Source organism: Poeciliopsis prolifica, unplaced genomic scaffold, assembly GCF_027474105.1.
Source record: "Poeciliopsis prolifica strain line A6 unplaced genomic scaffold, Auburn_PproV2 SCAFFOLD122, whole genome shotgun sequence".
Lineage (NCBI taxonomy): Eukaryota > Metazoa > Chordata > Actinopteri > Cyprinodontiformes > Poeciliidae > Poeciliopsis > Poeciliopsis prolifica.
This window is the reverse complement of record NW_026562497.1, coordinates 687666-704233: the sequence shown is the minus strand read 5'-3', so window position 1 is coordinate 704233 and position 16568 is coordinate 687666. Positions and strand designations below refer to the sequence as shown.

General features: G+C 34.4%; 2 protein-coding genes across 2 annotated transcripts; both read left to right on the top strand.

The window, feature by feature from the left end:
* Positions 1-4284: 4284 nt before the first annotated feature.
* On the top strand, positions 4285-6943 carry LOC129354962 (uncharacterized). The gene is made up of 6 exons (XM_055024532.1): positions 4285-4324; positions 4494-4820; positions 5743-6090; positions 6179-6304; positions 6585-6646; positions 6751-6943. Exons 1-6 carry the CDS (start codon positions 4285-4287, stop codon positions 6865-6867), a joined length of 1020 nt encoding a protein of 339 aa, XP_054880507.1. The 3' UTR covers positions 6868-6943.
* Positions 6944-12465: 5522 nt separating this feature from the next.
* Positions 12466-14118, top strand: LOC129354971 (uncharacterized). The gene is made up of 5 exons (XM_055024540.1): positions 12466-12482; positions 12894-13222; positions 13343-13462; positions 13749-13810; positions 13918-14118. The coding sequence occupies exons 1-5, from the start codon at positions 12466-12468 to the stop codon at positions 14038-14040; spliced, it is 651 nt and encodes a 216-aa protein (XP_054880515.1). The 3' UTR covers positions 14041-14118.
* The last annotated feature ends 2450 nt before the right edge of the window (positions 14119-16568 follow it).

Sequence of the window (16568 nt, the reverse complement as noted above, 5' to 3'; positions counted from 1 at the left end):
GCTTTTTTTTGTATTTTCCAGGACCAGATCAAGATCTCACGACTGTAATTCAGGAGCCTCTACTTCACCCTGCCTTTCCAGGAGACCAGATGACTCTAAGGTGTTTGGTTTCCTCTGACTGTGAGAGCAGAAACTGCCCAGCTGACCACAGGGTGTACTGGTTCAAAACTAGACCAGATGAGTCTCAACCCTCTTTAATTTACGTTGATGGAAAAAGTGGAAATGAATGTCTGGATGCTGAAAAGTGTGTCTACAGTTTCTCCAAGGACATTACAGCCTCTGATGCTGGGACTTACTACTGTGCTGTGGCCACGCATAAAAAGTTATTTTTTGGAAATGGAACATTTTTGGATGTTCAAGGTATGTAGAAAACATTTCTAAGTTGCAGTAATTAAAATTAACTCAGATAATAAGAACAGTTATTTGTACTTTTTTCTAGAACAATTCAGTTTTTGGAAGTCTAAAATACTTCTACTGTTGTGCGTGGCTGTGGGTGGATGTCTAGTTGTCATTATGTGCCTCGTTTAGACCTTGATGAAGAAAGCTTCACATTTTTGCAATGGTATGTTTCACACATCACTTTCAAGGTGGTCTGTAGAAGTAAATTTTTACATTTTTATGAGAAATTCTGTTGTCTGTTTAACAGATGCCGCGACGGGATGTGGTCCTCAGCAGAAAGAACAGGTAAAAGGAGCAAAGACATGAACATTTGTTTAGTGCTCATATGTAAATTAACATACTTTTCTATGTAATTTTTTTAAACTTTCCACAGAGAGATGCACACTGTTTGGTTTATTCTGCCCCAGCGTTCACCAAGACAAATGTTGGAAAAGCGGGAAGACGTAAAATAAAAGCAACACATGAGGAGACAATCTACACACATGCCAGGAATTGAGGGATTCAATAACGCCTCATTAAATTAGCCAAGTAATGCCAATCATTGTTTGTGTGAAAATGATTAGAAATGATTGGAAAAATGGTGAGTGTAACCAGTTCAGAGGATTTCTTTACACCATTCAAACAAGATGACCTTCGATGAAACATTGTATATATTTTCACAATTTATTGCATATGTTTTTATGCAATGTTGACTCATCCTATGGTTATTAGGCTATGAATGCTTTAATGATTATAATTTAGCAGCGAGCAGCATGCACAAAAATCTGAACTTATTTTGTTGTCTGCTTTTCAAAGGTATGTTTTCAAAAATGTTTTATAGTCAAAGATTTTGCTTGTTATGTTGTTTTTATGCTTTTTATTTTGTTTGCACTGATTTTCTCAATATTAAATATGCTTTAATATTAAAGCGTATTTAATATTAATCCTTGATATTAAATACGCTTATAAAACATAGTCTACATGTAATTCAGATTGAAATATCGCCTTTTTGTGACCACTTTCAATGACCCAAAAGACTGCAAGCTTTTTTTTTTTTTGGAAGATCAACACATTCCTATTGATATTTTTGTTTGTTATTTTGAAAAAGTCATGTATATGTCATAATTTTTGTACGCTCTCTTTATGGAAATGGACATAAAATAAAACTTATTGTCAAATCATTGTTCTTTTAAAATTCTTGCGCAAAACATTGTTCAAATGATTAATAATAATAGACCTGCTTTCATTGCGTATAGACTAAATGATTAGCAGGGATTGATGATCAATCAATACCCTTCATATTCAGGGTGCTGAATATGAAGAATTTTCTGATAACTTCTTAGTGGCTACTATATAATAAGTTGATTACAAATAATTTGTAAACATATTTTGAAAATAAACTGGATTTATTTGCAGTACCATTTATGTATGCATTTCAAAGACAATAATTATAAAGTGGAATTGGGTGTTCAAATGCCTGCTTTGAGGAATGCAGAAAACACAAGACAGTGCAAAAGGCATACTGCAAAAATGATTTATGCTATATCTTTTGTCTTTATATATATATATATATATATATATATATATATATATATATATATATATATATATATATATATATATATAATATATATATATATATATATATATATATATATATATATATATATATATACATATATATATATATAGATATATAGATATATATACATATATAGTCAAAAGAATCATTTATATGATTTCCGAATCTCCAATAACTTGCTGTAAAACTTTGAACCGGTTTCGTTGGTTAGACCTTGTGCACATCTGGTGAAATGAAACGAAAACATCAAAACTCTTGGTACTTTTCCATGACTCATGTCATGTGCTCAGTTTTCATTTGTTTTTATCCTGTGACGCATTATGTACAATAAATCTCTTAAATGATAAATATCGGCTTAACTCTACCAGACAGATTTTAGTAGAGTCAACCAGATTGTACTAGGGGTGACCTACAGTGTGCATGAAAGATCGTGCAAGTTTTTGTAAATTGTGAACAATATGAAAAACCTAAATTCAAACTTGATGCCACTGCACTTGTGCTCTAATAATAATAATTAAATAATGATAATAACAAAAATTACTCCTCTGCTGGACATCTATGCAGTTGATACGCAACATAAATGCATGTGACTCGAATATGTCTAAGGTGAAGACTCCAGCTTCACTGAACATTATAAATGAAACTGTATTAACTTATGTTATACGCAACTATATCCCAGTAACAACATATATCTTAAACTGAAAGAAAGCATTGTGCAGTTTTTTGTTAGTGGGACTTCTGACACTGGGAGGAGAAAGTTTCTCATGGTCTGAACAGTAAAAGTTTGCTGCAAGCCTCAGGCAGGCCAGCAGGTGTCAATCAGTCATGCTAGATTTGTACTTTGATTTGATGATCTTTACGTGAGAAAATTAAAATCCACAAATAAATGGATCCAAAGAGAAGGGTCAAGATGAAAACAACTTTTGAGGTTGGGATATTTTTCCAATAGCAGGTTTCAGAAGTTGCAGCTTTTAGCAGATACCTAATTTTATTTGTGCCAGCTAATTTTCAACAGCTGAGCAATCCAGGTTGAAAGTATTATTTTAGAGACAGTCTCATCATTATATCCACTATGGCAAACACAAATAGCTATACTCACTTTATTTCAGTAAAGAGCCTAAAACTCAAAGTACAATGGCCACAGTGAGCCACGTCAAAGGGAAAATAATGCTAAACAACAAAGTCTTCCCCTCTCTCTCTTTCTTTCTCTCTGTCTCTCTGCCTCTCTTTTTTTCTTCCTGTTTCTCTCTCTCTCTCTCTCTCGTTGTTGGCTCTACAAACTTGGCAACTGCCTGATAGACAACTCCACAATCTGAAAGAGCAGAAAATATTAATAAATGCAGGAATCCTTTTAGATTCCTGGTTCCATTCGTCATCCTGCTGCTTTGGTTTGTGGATTCTTCTAAAAATCATCCCACCACTGCAACACAAAAAAGCTCCTTAGTGGATTCCACATCGAGCTCCACCTGCCTGAAAACCTGATGCCACTGATCCATCCTGGAGAAACACAGAGAGACTATAAACCACAGTCCTGGAAAACTCACTTATGTCCTCTTCAAGCCTTTGTTTTCTCCAGAAGAGGTTTGAGACAAAACAATAATTATTTAAAAATAAGATCTGATGAGTTTTTCAGTCATAACAAAAACAGGACACCATGCCACAAGTAAAGGTACAAAAAATGAATATTTGATAGAGATTAGATATAATAACAAAAACTACTACACAGACAAACACAAGAAGACTAAAGAGGAGCACAAGGAAAGACACACAACCCAACACACAAAATGCCAGGGTTGAACCAATCAGTTAAAATATAAATTACAATGATCTGATCAAGCTCATTGGGTATCTTCTGTTATTTTTGTATTTTTGTCTGCAGAAAGAGGGCAGAATTTGTTTGTGCATATTTTGAATATCTTCAGCCTTAAATTTAATAGAGGTCAATTTAAGAATGAAGGTAGTCTATCATATTTTTATGTACGGTCAGTCTGCATTTCCTTCATTGGTCTAAAGTTATAGCTGGTCTAGAGATATCTACCATATGACTATCATATGAGGTAGAGCTGTTCTTGTCATACACTCTGTAAAACACCATCCTGTGCAGATATTAAGATTAAACATTGTATACAGTGGTTTGAATATTATAGAGCATGATAAATTGCACAAAATTTTACAGCAATTAACAAAATTTATGTGAGAAAAATGCTTGTGTTGTTGGAAACGCCTCAAAATGGTATATTTTAAGACAACCAATCAGATGCCAGGAATCAGAACCCACCTCCTATTTAAAGTTGAACCAGTGGCCAAACAAAGACAGTCTCAAAATGATTCTGTTTTGGATCACACTTCTCCTTCATCAAGGACGTGAGTTAAATATCAATTTATTTAAATTTGTCATGTAAATATTTGAATGCCTGCAATTTTTATCACTGCTCTTGCTTCCAGTTTTGTGGTGTTATTACATACTATGGAGTGCCTTTACTTTTTTTTTGAATAATTATTTAACAATTTCTTATCTTTCTATCTAATGCAGATGGTTTGGTTCCAGTGATCACAGCTCATCTTGGTGAAGCTACAACACTTACATGCCTGTTGCCTGCTATTAAAGACAGACGTAATAAACTTTTTTGGTACAGGCAAACTGCAGGAGATACTCTGGAAGTTGCTGTAAAACTTATAAATCTTGCAAACCCAGAGTATGGAGCAGGTTACTCTGACTCAAGAGTAAAAGCTGTACTTACTGACAAAGTGAGCAACCTGACTATTTTAAAAGTAGCTCAAGAAGATGAAGGAATGTATCACTGTGGCTTTACCGACTGGAACCAAAACGTTTGGCAGGGGATGTACTTGTTAATAAAAGGTAAAGTATTTTGAAAGGTATTTAGCTTTTATGTTTTTCTTTTTTTTTATCAAAACGTTTACAAAACTGCATGAGAGATTAATAGATTTTTAATCAAATAATATTCATAAATTTTGGATCAGTTATGTTTGTTTTTGCAATGCTAAAGTAAAATAATTAAAATGAGAATGTTTATAATTTCTTTAAAGTGAAAAAAATGTAAGTTATGTTTTACGTTACTGTCCACGATTAATTATTTCACTAAGCCATAATGCCTTTTATGGCAACTCTTGGCATTTCAGGTGAAGAAGTAATCTCTAGAAGATTTCTGAGAGAGAGAAATTAGAAAAAAAAACAAAAAAAACAATCAAACAAACAAAAATATATGTATATATAATAATTTTAGTAAATTCTAGTTTCAATAAAATACACATTTCATATCAAAATGTGGCCTGCACTGGTGAAAGGAAACATTTATTTTAATCAATTGAAGTAAAAACATAAAAAAATTGCTTATTTATCTTGTGTTGAAAAAAAAATGCAAAATTGTAATTTCTAAAATTCTATATTTTGGTCATTGAGAAAGTCTTGAGATGATCTGTTCCCAATTATTAATCACAATACTGTGGTGGCCCAATAAATTGAGTTTTTTAACTTTACAAGCTTTATAGTTTTACCTTATCTTAATATTTAGCTATTTACTTAATTGAACTGGATGTGTCATATGCTAAATAATGAGAGCTTCATTCAAAAGAAACATGACACATTAATTAGAAAAGCGAAATGGTGGAGAGCTCAAACTCTATGTTAGCGAGAACTCGATGCAATATTTGTTTCTTACTGTATATTTTATCCGACTCCACAGTTCTGTTATAATTCTGAATCTAGAATATGTCAAAAAATTTAAATAGCATTTTCTAACATTTTGTACAATAATCTACAGGAAACGCTGTGGGAACATCAAACTTCAGAGTAGTTCAGAAGGAGATGGTATCAGATTCCGACGGTCCAGACGATTATGTGACTCTTCAGTGCTCCATCCTCTCCGATTTTCAGAACAAGACTTGTTCAGAAGACCTCAGTGTGTTCTGGTTCCGATCAGAGAAATCTCACCCAGACATCATCTACACAGATGGAAACAGAACAAACAGATGTCAGAAGAAAATTGATGATCAGACTGGAGGGGTTTATAATTTTTCTAGAAAGATCAGCTCCTCTGATGATGGGACTTACTACTGTGCTGTGGCCACATGTGGAGAGATATTATATGGAAACGGAGCAAAGCTGGAAGGTTGTATGATTTTTTTGGTTTCCATTGAAAAATACATTTTCAAACATAATTTTTTCCCAAAACATATTTTTTTGTCTTTTCTTCACAGAGCGAAAGGCAGACCCTGAATTTCCCATACTATTGACAGCTGTGACCTGTTTAATTATTTCCATGATCATAAATGCTGTTTTTGTCTTTTACCGAGCCCCAAGAGCAGCATGTAAAAAAATTAAAGGTAAATGTCACTGAAATTCTGGGATTTAAAAGCTATCAGAAACATTAGTTAAGCTCCGATTTGTACTCATCCTCTTGATCACTTCACAAAACTAAACTCACATTCAGTAACAATTTTGTAATCATATAATCATGTACAATAACCCAGGCACATTTCAGATTCTAGACAGAAGAAATGACAGTTTAAACTTTGCTTAGAAGTGTCAATCAGTGTAAAAACAAGGTTTAAGAATCAGATTAAGTCAGATTCAGATTACTCTTGTTTCTTTCTCTATAATTAGAAGTAGAAAGCGCCTCTTCAGAAGAAAGATGGAGGAACTTGAGTCAGCAAGGTGATCAAATTGTAAGTCAAGTCAAAATCTCAAGTGAACACCTACTGAAATTGTTTCTATCCATCCATCCATCCATCATCATGCATTGTAATGATTTTTTTTATTTGCTGTGCAGAATGAAGATGGATTAGATCTGAACTATGCAGCGTTACACTTCAATGCTGGGAAAGCCACAAGAGGAAAGAAGAGAAAAGGGCCAGAGGACAGCGTGTATTCCCAAATTAAACTCTGAAAATCTGTGAATATGTGCAGGATGTTTAAAACATCCATGTGGTGAACATGAGTGAATAAATATAGCATCAAAAATATGTGTTTTGTTCTTAGATTTTTCTATAATGACAAGTTTTACTTTTGTTACTCTTTGTAAGTAAAATTGTAGTTCTTTCATTTGACTATAATATCAAGAGTGCTGATAAAACTTCACCCTGAAGTTTTATCTGAAATCTGGCATTTATACAAGTAATTCTAGCATTTTAATTTTTCAGCATATTTTTTATATTTATGCTCACATTTAGATATATTTTGTGATTTTTACCTGTAAACGCTATTACACAAATAAGGATAATTTACTTATTTTTAATCGTCAGCTGTTGAAAAAACCTTGTTACTGCAGTAACATGCAAATTTGGAGCAAACGTAAAAAGTATCAACAAGAAAAAAAAAGCAAATTAGATGTGTTTCCATCTACTTTGGATCAACCAGTCTAAATCTGAGTCTGATGTTGATGCTGTGTTATTTCATCAAATGTTGATACAATGCATAGTTGTAATAAACAAAATGTAGAGTTTACAAACTAGCATGGATCACACATCTAAAAATAACCTGAGAGTTTTTCTGAGTTTTGTGGCTCTAAGGCATGCATTGTGGATGGGAGCATTTGCTGCATCAGAACTTATATGGCAAATAACAAGAGTAACTCATCCATCCATCCATCCATCCATCCATCCATCCATCCATCCATCCATCCATCCATCCATCCATCCATCCATCCATCCATCCATCCATCCATCCATCCATCCATCCATCCATCCATCCATCCATCCATCCATCCATCCATCCATCCATCCATCCATCCATCCATCCATCCATCCATCCATCCATCCATCCATCCATCCATCCATCCATCCATCCATCCATCCATCCATCCATCCATCCATCCATTCGGGCGAGAGATGGGGTTCACCCTGGTCAGGTCGCCAGTCCATCACTGAGTAACCTTTTGGAGAAATTGAGAAAGTTATTTTGCTATTTGCTATTTTCATCATCTTTTTCTACATGCACATAAAAAATCATAAATGGAAATATGGTTACTGATATACACACATGATGCAGATGTTATGAGTATCACATGTGTGGAAAGAAAAGATGTTCTTTCTACACATAGACACCATTTATATGCTGTTTCTTTTGTATATTCATGAAAATTTATGTAACTTGAGGAGATTGTTAGACTCTGTTTTATGCAATCTTAAGAGTATATGAACAACAGTATATGTACTGTCCTGTTGTTGTTGTGTTTGTTAATGTAGAAGTTATAACATCCTCACCACACTTGTTTTCTGGCTTATATTTCAATGGATTTCAATAGACAACATCACCTTTCTGTGCACCTGGTGCTATAAGATGCTCCCACACCTTTATGTTTTTGTCTGTCAAAATAATCCACTTCAATATCACAACCATGCATACCCGCATATCACCATCACATCACACATCAGTTTGCTGATGAAATTGTGCTTATCCTCATGTTATGCATTGCACTTTGTCTTCTCTGAGGTAAGGCAAGGGAAGGCAAGGCAAGGCAAGGCAAGGACATTTTCAGCACCAAGGCAGTTCAAAAGGCTTTATATGAATTAAAGGAAATACAAAAAAAAAAAAAAAAAAAAAAAAAACAGAAGAAAGCAAAAGAAAAACAAAACAACCAAAGTACTTCATAATCATGAATTAGCAGATGTTTTTCTAAGGAACAAGAATAAGTACTCCACATTTTATAAAATAGTAGGAGCCTCTCTAGATGAACTAACAGGAGTTTCTCTAAATCTTTAGTTTGTTCTAACTAATAAGAATGAGTGGGACGAAATGACAGCATTGGAAAGGATATGACACATCTAGCGAGACAAGGCACAGACATGGAGCCAGCCAAAGGTGGTGAAAATCATGGTGTGTATCTGTTTGCTGTGAATGTGTAAGCATGTGTGTAACCACAAGCTGTATAGTTCTCTCCAGGCAACAGTTTCTGATGTGATGGTTTTATCTAAGAGCAAGTCCTTGGGGGTGTTCTGTTCCACAGTCATACGGATGTCTTCAGATGGCAGTGAGATGGAAAGAAATGTTGTTTACAAATCATCCAGGAGATTTGAAATAGGCAGCCACCCAAAGCTGACACATGGAAGCCAGTTCAGATACAGATAATATATTTAGATTGGGCAGACTTTAACATTTCAATCTGCCCTAAAGTCTCACTGGTACATCTCTGTTGATTTCAATCATCCAAATTAGTATAGTTCTTTCCACAGGGCCAAAACTAGCAACTTCTACTCTGATAGTGAGTCCTAGGGTCCACACCTGGCCTGCAAATTTCAGCAAGAATCACATCCAACTTGCACATCTGACCTACAGCATGTTAGTCTGGGTATTTGCTGGTTGGCCCAACCCATCACAAATTTGTCAATATGCCAGGTATCCATTAACTCCAAACAGCAATGAATCTTGTATTACACCTGGTATACCCCAGCAAGACAAGTGGACTCTCCTCTGCCCTCTCTTCTCATTGAGATTATTTGATCAATCGCATCGAGAGGCCAGTGGACCAGATCCATAATTTGTTGATTCGGTGGATGTGCAAAGAGAGCCTCCAAAAATGCAGCACAAAAGCATAAAAATAGAGCATGTAGGGTAAAGGTGGGCAGAGAAGGAGCAGAGGAAGCAAGCGTCCGCCTTCACTGAGAGCTAGGGAGCAGAACTCTGAGAAAAAAATAAACTCAACTTAGATCAAAGCTGCTGGAGATCCTGACAATTCAGTCACTTTTGGGCATTTGCTGAATATTGAACTATTTGTGTAGGACATTAAACATACATCTAAAAATTTTGTAAAATATGTAAATTTAACACTAAATGAGACTGTGCTCTCATTGCAAAAATAAAATTCCTTATTCTGACAAGGCAGAACACTGTAAATGTTTCACCTCTGATTATAATAAACATGCAATTACATGTTGTGCATCAAATGCATCAGTCTTTAAAAGACATGAATTTAAAGTTTTATGAAAAATTCCCTGAATTCTCTGCATTTAAATCAACATATGAAGCATTTTTGGACAGTGCAATATACAGTCCAAGACAAGATGATATATTTCTCAATTTTTGTGAAGTGATGAAGAAATTAACAAAGTATCATACCACATACAAACAAATACCTTCATAGCACAGATTTGCAACAGCACAATTTTTTTCCAGCAAATGACCTTCAGATCTTTCAGATCCACCATTTTACAAATCATAATAATTTCTAAGAAGATATGCTACTTTGTAATTTGTCTGTTGGTATTGTTCACAAAAAACATTGTATTTTAATTCTAGGATTCCTTAAAACAGAAAATACCAGGGAGTCGAATGAGGCGCTGAACAGAGAACATGAGATCGTTTATGCAGATTACTGAGGAGTCTGCTGTTTGTCTAGCAAGAATTTAAAACACACAAACAATACTGTGAAACTGATTTGAAAAAGGATAGTTTTTCTAATACAGTTTTAGGAACTAAAAGAAGAAACAAAATCATATAAAAGAAAGGAGAAACAAAATGTCTTCTGCAGGAGAGTTTGCCAATTGTAACCCTCATCACCCTCTGTGACTGCACCTTTAAATAGGTCAATGCACATGATGTAAATTGTAGCCTGAGAGATCACAGCCTTTTGAGACATGTCAATTCAGGATGGAGTAACCTAGGTATGTTTTCCTGCTGCATTCAGAATGTGACTCTGTTTTCAGATGAATATCTGTATTTCTATCTTCATCTAAATGGTGTAGTTGCAATCAATCAATCAATCAATCAAATTTTATTTGTATAGCACATTTCAGCAGCAAGTCATTTCAAAGTGCTTTACATCATAAACACAAAAACACAAAGTCATGCAAGATAGAATCAATAATCAAAAAACTACATTAAGTCAAGTGCCATAATAACGCAAATAAAACCTTTTCATTATGTAGGTACAATTGCTGCACTTTCAGCCAATAATCACTAAATTTGTAATTGATTATGTGTAAAATCCAACTCTAAACAGGTGCATTTGAAGTGTTGTTCAATTATTGACCATCAACATGACAATTGAATGAATATTGCTATAATTACAAGGCCTGGCCCCGAGAAGAGAAAGACTTTTGCTGCAGGAAATGGCCTTTGATTGTGCATTTTGAGATAACCAATCAGATGGTCCTGTAACCACTCCTCCTTCTGTCACTGGAATAAAACCTTGTGTTTCTGTGAAAACAGCTTAAAGATGAATCTGTTATGGCTCGGACTGATCCTCCTGCACCAAGGATGTAAGTTAGAAAACAAACAAAACCTCTGAATGTTTGTGAGCATACGAATTTGAACATATGTATCCTCATATTTTATCTTTTTCTGTAGATTGTGTCTTTTTTGGTTGTTCTGAATAGCAAACAATGTTTACATGTTTTATTCTTCATATTGCAGATGCCTTGGTTACAGTGAAGATCGTTCAGCTTGGAGACACTGTGACTTTGAAATGCTCTTTTCAAGAAGAAAAGCAGAGCAGCAGCAGTGAACTTCACTGGTACAAACAAACTGCAGGAAATACACTGGAATTGATTGTGAAGCTGATGGAAAATGTTGCACCTACTTATGGATCTGAATCTTTGGGCTCAAGATTGACTGCAACATATACAGCAAAAATTAGCAATCTGACAATTAGAATGACAACTGAAGGAGACGAAGGCATGTATCACTGCGCGGTGATTGATTGGAACAAGAACACTTGGCAAGGGACCTATTTGCTAATACAAGGTATTTTAACTATTAAAATTACTTCAACAAGACAAATGCTTAGAAATAAACACTTTTCTTTTGATCTATATAAATATTAAAAGACATCTTAATAGATAATCTAGCACAAGGTTATCTAAAACATGGTTTGTCACATTTGACATTTGAGCAACTTCTTTTAAATTTAAAGATAAACACCTAGCCATCAATCCTGAGTATGAATCCCTATGTAGAATAGATATATTGTTGGGTGAACTGTTGAAAATGATTAATTGTTTTACTTTACAAATGCACAAGCAAGTAAAATAAAGTGAGGAAGCAAAAAGTAAAAGTGGGCAGACTTTTACAGTATATAAACTGTTAAAAAATCCAGCTGAGGTTCTCAAAAGACCTCTAGCATCTCCCAGAGGTCAACTGAAAAGGGAGCTGAATGGATGAGAGTTATCATAACCTTTTCCAAGTCTTAGCATAAGTCAATGCCAAATTCATTAGGTAGAAGTAATCAAATGTAGCGATCCATCACAACAATTTATTTTATTTATTTTTTTAAAATTGTAATTTATGCTTACAGGAATATATTTAAGCTAAAAAGTATTTATAACCCTGACAGATTTGGGATTAAATTAATCACCTAATTTGACAAACATGTTTCTTTTCAATGAAAGTAATTTTCACATAGTGACAGCAAGTCTATTATTTGTTAAGTTTATAAAATTTTAATTCAAGTCTAATATATTTCCAACACATTTCAGTAGCAAAGAAGTTCAAAGAAGTTTACAGAATAAAAAAATATATCAAAATGAACAAATTAAAGAATATGTGTAACATGTCTAAACAACTTCAGTAAGTGATTGAGGAATTAATGATAATTCAGTCTAATTGTAAGTAGAGTTCAACTCAAGAAGTAACACTCAACCTGTTGAAAGAAAAAAGTATATTCTCAATATTGTTACCTACTAACCACATATTAAGGTATTACTCATAGTGCAAACAAAACTATCCCAACTCTAAACAGTTTGCTAAGACTTATCAAGACTTTTTTTTTTACATTTTTATAATTGTAGTGTCTAACAAAAAATTATCTTTTATTCAGGAAACACTGTGGTGTATTCACTTCAGTGAGATAAATATATACCACGATTTTGAACATTCGATCCTGCTGCATTTTTTTTCTTCTCCTAGTCATCCAAAATTAATTTACAGTGTCTAACAAAGAATTTTGCTATGTTTAGGAAACACTGTGTCGTCTTCAAGTTACACAGTTGTTCAGACGCCAACAATATCACATCCAGTTCATCCAGGAAGCCCAGTGACTCTTCAGTGTTCGGTCCTCTCTACCTCTGACAAGAAGAAATGTTCAGGAGACCTGAATTTGTTCTGGATAAGAGCTGGGAACAAATCTATTCCAAACATCATCTACACTGATGGAAATAGAGAAAACAAATGTGAAGAAAATTTGGACTCTCAGCAGAGATGTGTGTACAATGTCTCCAAAACGGTCAATGCATCTGATGGGACTTTCTACTGTGCTGTGGCCACATGTGGAGAGATATTTTTTGGGACTGGAACAAAATTGGATGTTGGTATGATTTTGGGTTTACATTTAATAACATTAATGTAAGCAAGTGAGGAAATTAGATAAACAATGTTTTTATTTTTTCCTCAGAAGTTAAAACTTTTTTGTGTGTGTCTTTCAATTATAGCTACATCTGAAGATGACTTTGTCATCCTGGTGGTAACAATTACCTGCTTGGCAATTTCTGTGATTATAAATATAGTTTTCTGCTGCCAAATCCCAAGAGCATCATGTAAACTTGTTAAAGGTAAGTGCTAAATGACACATTTCATAAAATAAGAGAAATGGAAATAAAAAAAGGCATTTCTTCAAGAAAGATTCTTAAATGGTTTTGGAGAATACTATAAATTAAAGTGACATAATCTAGTTAACATGTTTCTAGTTAGGCATTGTGTGAAAAAACATGCTTCTAGTGAAGCAGCTTGTACTGTTAAACTTCTTGTGTTAGTTAAGAAAAATCTAATTAAACTGTGGATGCTCTTCAAACTGTTGGGTTAAATACATGACCATATTTATCTTTTGTGGATACTCAGGGAAAGAAGAGTCCTGTTCTCGAGCAAAACAAACCACCCGGGGGGAGTCCAAAGATCTTGCTGTAAGTAAAAATGTAAAATCAGTTTAATTGTTGAGGTGTAATGAAATATTACCCACCCATCTGGTATGGCGATAACATTTTTGATAAATATTTCCTTTACTTGATAGAATGAAGAGGAACATGAATTAAACTATGCAGCGTTACGTTTCTCTGGAGCAAAAAGGATGAAAGGAACGCCAAAGAGAGAGATGAAGACTGACGAGAGTGTGTATTCACAAGTGAAACACTAAAATATAAATAAGTGGTGGTAATTTTTTCTGGGAGCAAAATCTCACAGAGGGAGTGAATAAAATGGTTTTTTCTCTTGTTGTTTTATGCCCTGAAGAATACAGTAAATGCATATGTTTGCCATTTACAGTACTTTCACAGAATTAAAAGTTTCGATCTTATTGTATTTTTTTAATCTTTAAAAAAAATTTCAGCCGGATATTTAGTTATAGATATGTTTGTTCTGTAATAAAACTGTAAAATAAGAAGAATAAAAGTTGATATGATGGTGGATAGATGGTAATTTTTAACAAACTAAATTCAGCTTTTCCACCTAGTTCACCTAGATAACACAGACCTTAAAAATACACTGAAACAACTCTGATTGTATTTCCACGAAAGTAGACAATCTGGAACCTTATATAAATGCAATAAGTAGTAACATACAATGTATCATTCTTCACTTTTTCAACATTTTGTCATATTAGCCTTACTACAATTTTTTTAAAATTAATCTATTTCCTTAGGGTTTTACTCACAAATTCACTTTATGAAAAGGTAGAAAATAGTTTTGAGTGATTTGTAAATTTATTAAAATTAGATAATCAAGAAATCACATTCATGTAGGTATTCACAGCCTTTCCTTCATGCGTGGCTGATCCACATTTAGCAGCCTCAAGTGTTTTTAAATGTGATACCATAAGCTTAGTCAGCTTATATTTATGCAATTTTGCTCATTCTTCTTGCAGTACATCTGCAGCTCCATCAGGTTGAATGGGATTGGTCTGTGCAGACATTTTATAACCTCTCCAAAGATCTGTTCAATCAGATATTCAGAGTGATTCTACACCCAATCCTTTGAGAGCCATGTGCTTTTTATTAGTAATGTTTCATCACTCATCTACTGGAGGGAACATGCTAGACAGGAACATGCAATCACTAACAGTTTTCAAATTTATTTAAACACAAGGTTATTAATTTAAACATTTCTTAATGTTAAATCAGTAAGAAATTAGTTGATTGCCTTGGATTAATTGATTATGGCGCATCGGTAGATGGATGGAAGTTTCATTTTGGCAAATTTGATTGAGAGCAAGAGGAGAAGCATCAGGATGTCAACAGTGAAGGAAGATGGATTTTTGTTGATATTTTCATAATTTTTATTTTTAACAAAGCATAAGAAAATGGAACCAGTCAACCCGGCACATTATTGATATTTATTTCAGTCTATGATTTTTTTGTAAGTTTTTGCAGCAGCACCCCCTTCAGATGCTGCCTCCCAATGCAAATGTATGTGGCCTATGTCAAGCACAAGTCCTGCTTATATGAGATACAGTTTCTTTTGCTGTCCAAAAATGAGGCTGAAGTTCCAAGTCTTCTTTCGTGGTTTTTGTATCGAGGTTACTTGTTTCACTTATCAACTTGTGTGCCGGTTGAGGGTGAAACCTTCGATCAGATACAGTAAGATGTGTTTCAATAATTGGTGCACGACTGGAGCTTCCACCACAAACACCTCCTTATTGTTGAATGCTAGCAGTGTGCTCTGACTCTTGAAGCACAGGGTGTGCAAAAGGAAGAAGTAGAATGGTGGGGAAGGGTCGTCATGAAGCTTCCACAGGAAACTGCACAGATAGCCTGGCCATGTCAGGTTAAACCAGAGTTCTATTTTCATCATGTTCCAGTGTTGTGTCATTGTGGTTTAGCAAAACTCCAATGTATGGCAACAACTGTTCCAACTGCACCACGCCTGGGGTGACATTATGTCCAGGTTGAGGACAGAGAGAATAGTTTGAAAGAGGGGTGAAGGAAGCTATCTTTATCAAAAGAAAACAACACTGAACTCAGGGGCAAGGGTTGCAGTTTCAGGTTTCATGCATCTGCAAACCCTGGTTGGCAGTGGTGCACACTGTATTTACTTTTGAAAATGCTGAAGTATTAAAATGTACAAATCATATTTTCTAGTATCATAACACTGGTCTATTGTTTTTTGAGTTGTTTTACAGAAACATGTAACTTGCTGAAGCAACCTGATGATATTGTAGCAGAGTAGGACCACTCTGCTACAAATAGTCTACACAACAATTATTGGTTTGCTAACACCTAGCTGTTATCATTCTGGAGGTTGTTTTCATATGTCATTATTAAGATGAAAATTGTAAAGAAAACTTGTTTATCTGCTACCAATAAAAGCAAATATGCTGCATTCAATGCTGTTGTTCAGCATATGTGTGCTGTGCTCAACATCGATGTTTTATTAGCTTTTGTGACCCAAACAGAGAAATGTTGAAAGTACATTGATAAACTATTGTTTATTGTTCAGCAAAATGTTTGTTTTGCAAAAACCAATGCATGTGCTATTGGATTTACCTGTTGGAAACTTGAAGTAAGTTACAGATGTACATGTTTGTTTCTTTTGTAACTTTGGGTTTTAGAACAAATGAAGACATTAGGTAAGTATCATTTTGCAAAAACGATATTTAGGGGAGTATTTACTCCAACCACCACTGACCGTCAGATGCTCAGTGATCATCTTGCAAATCTTGAAATGCTT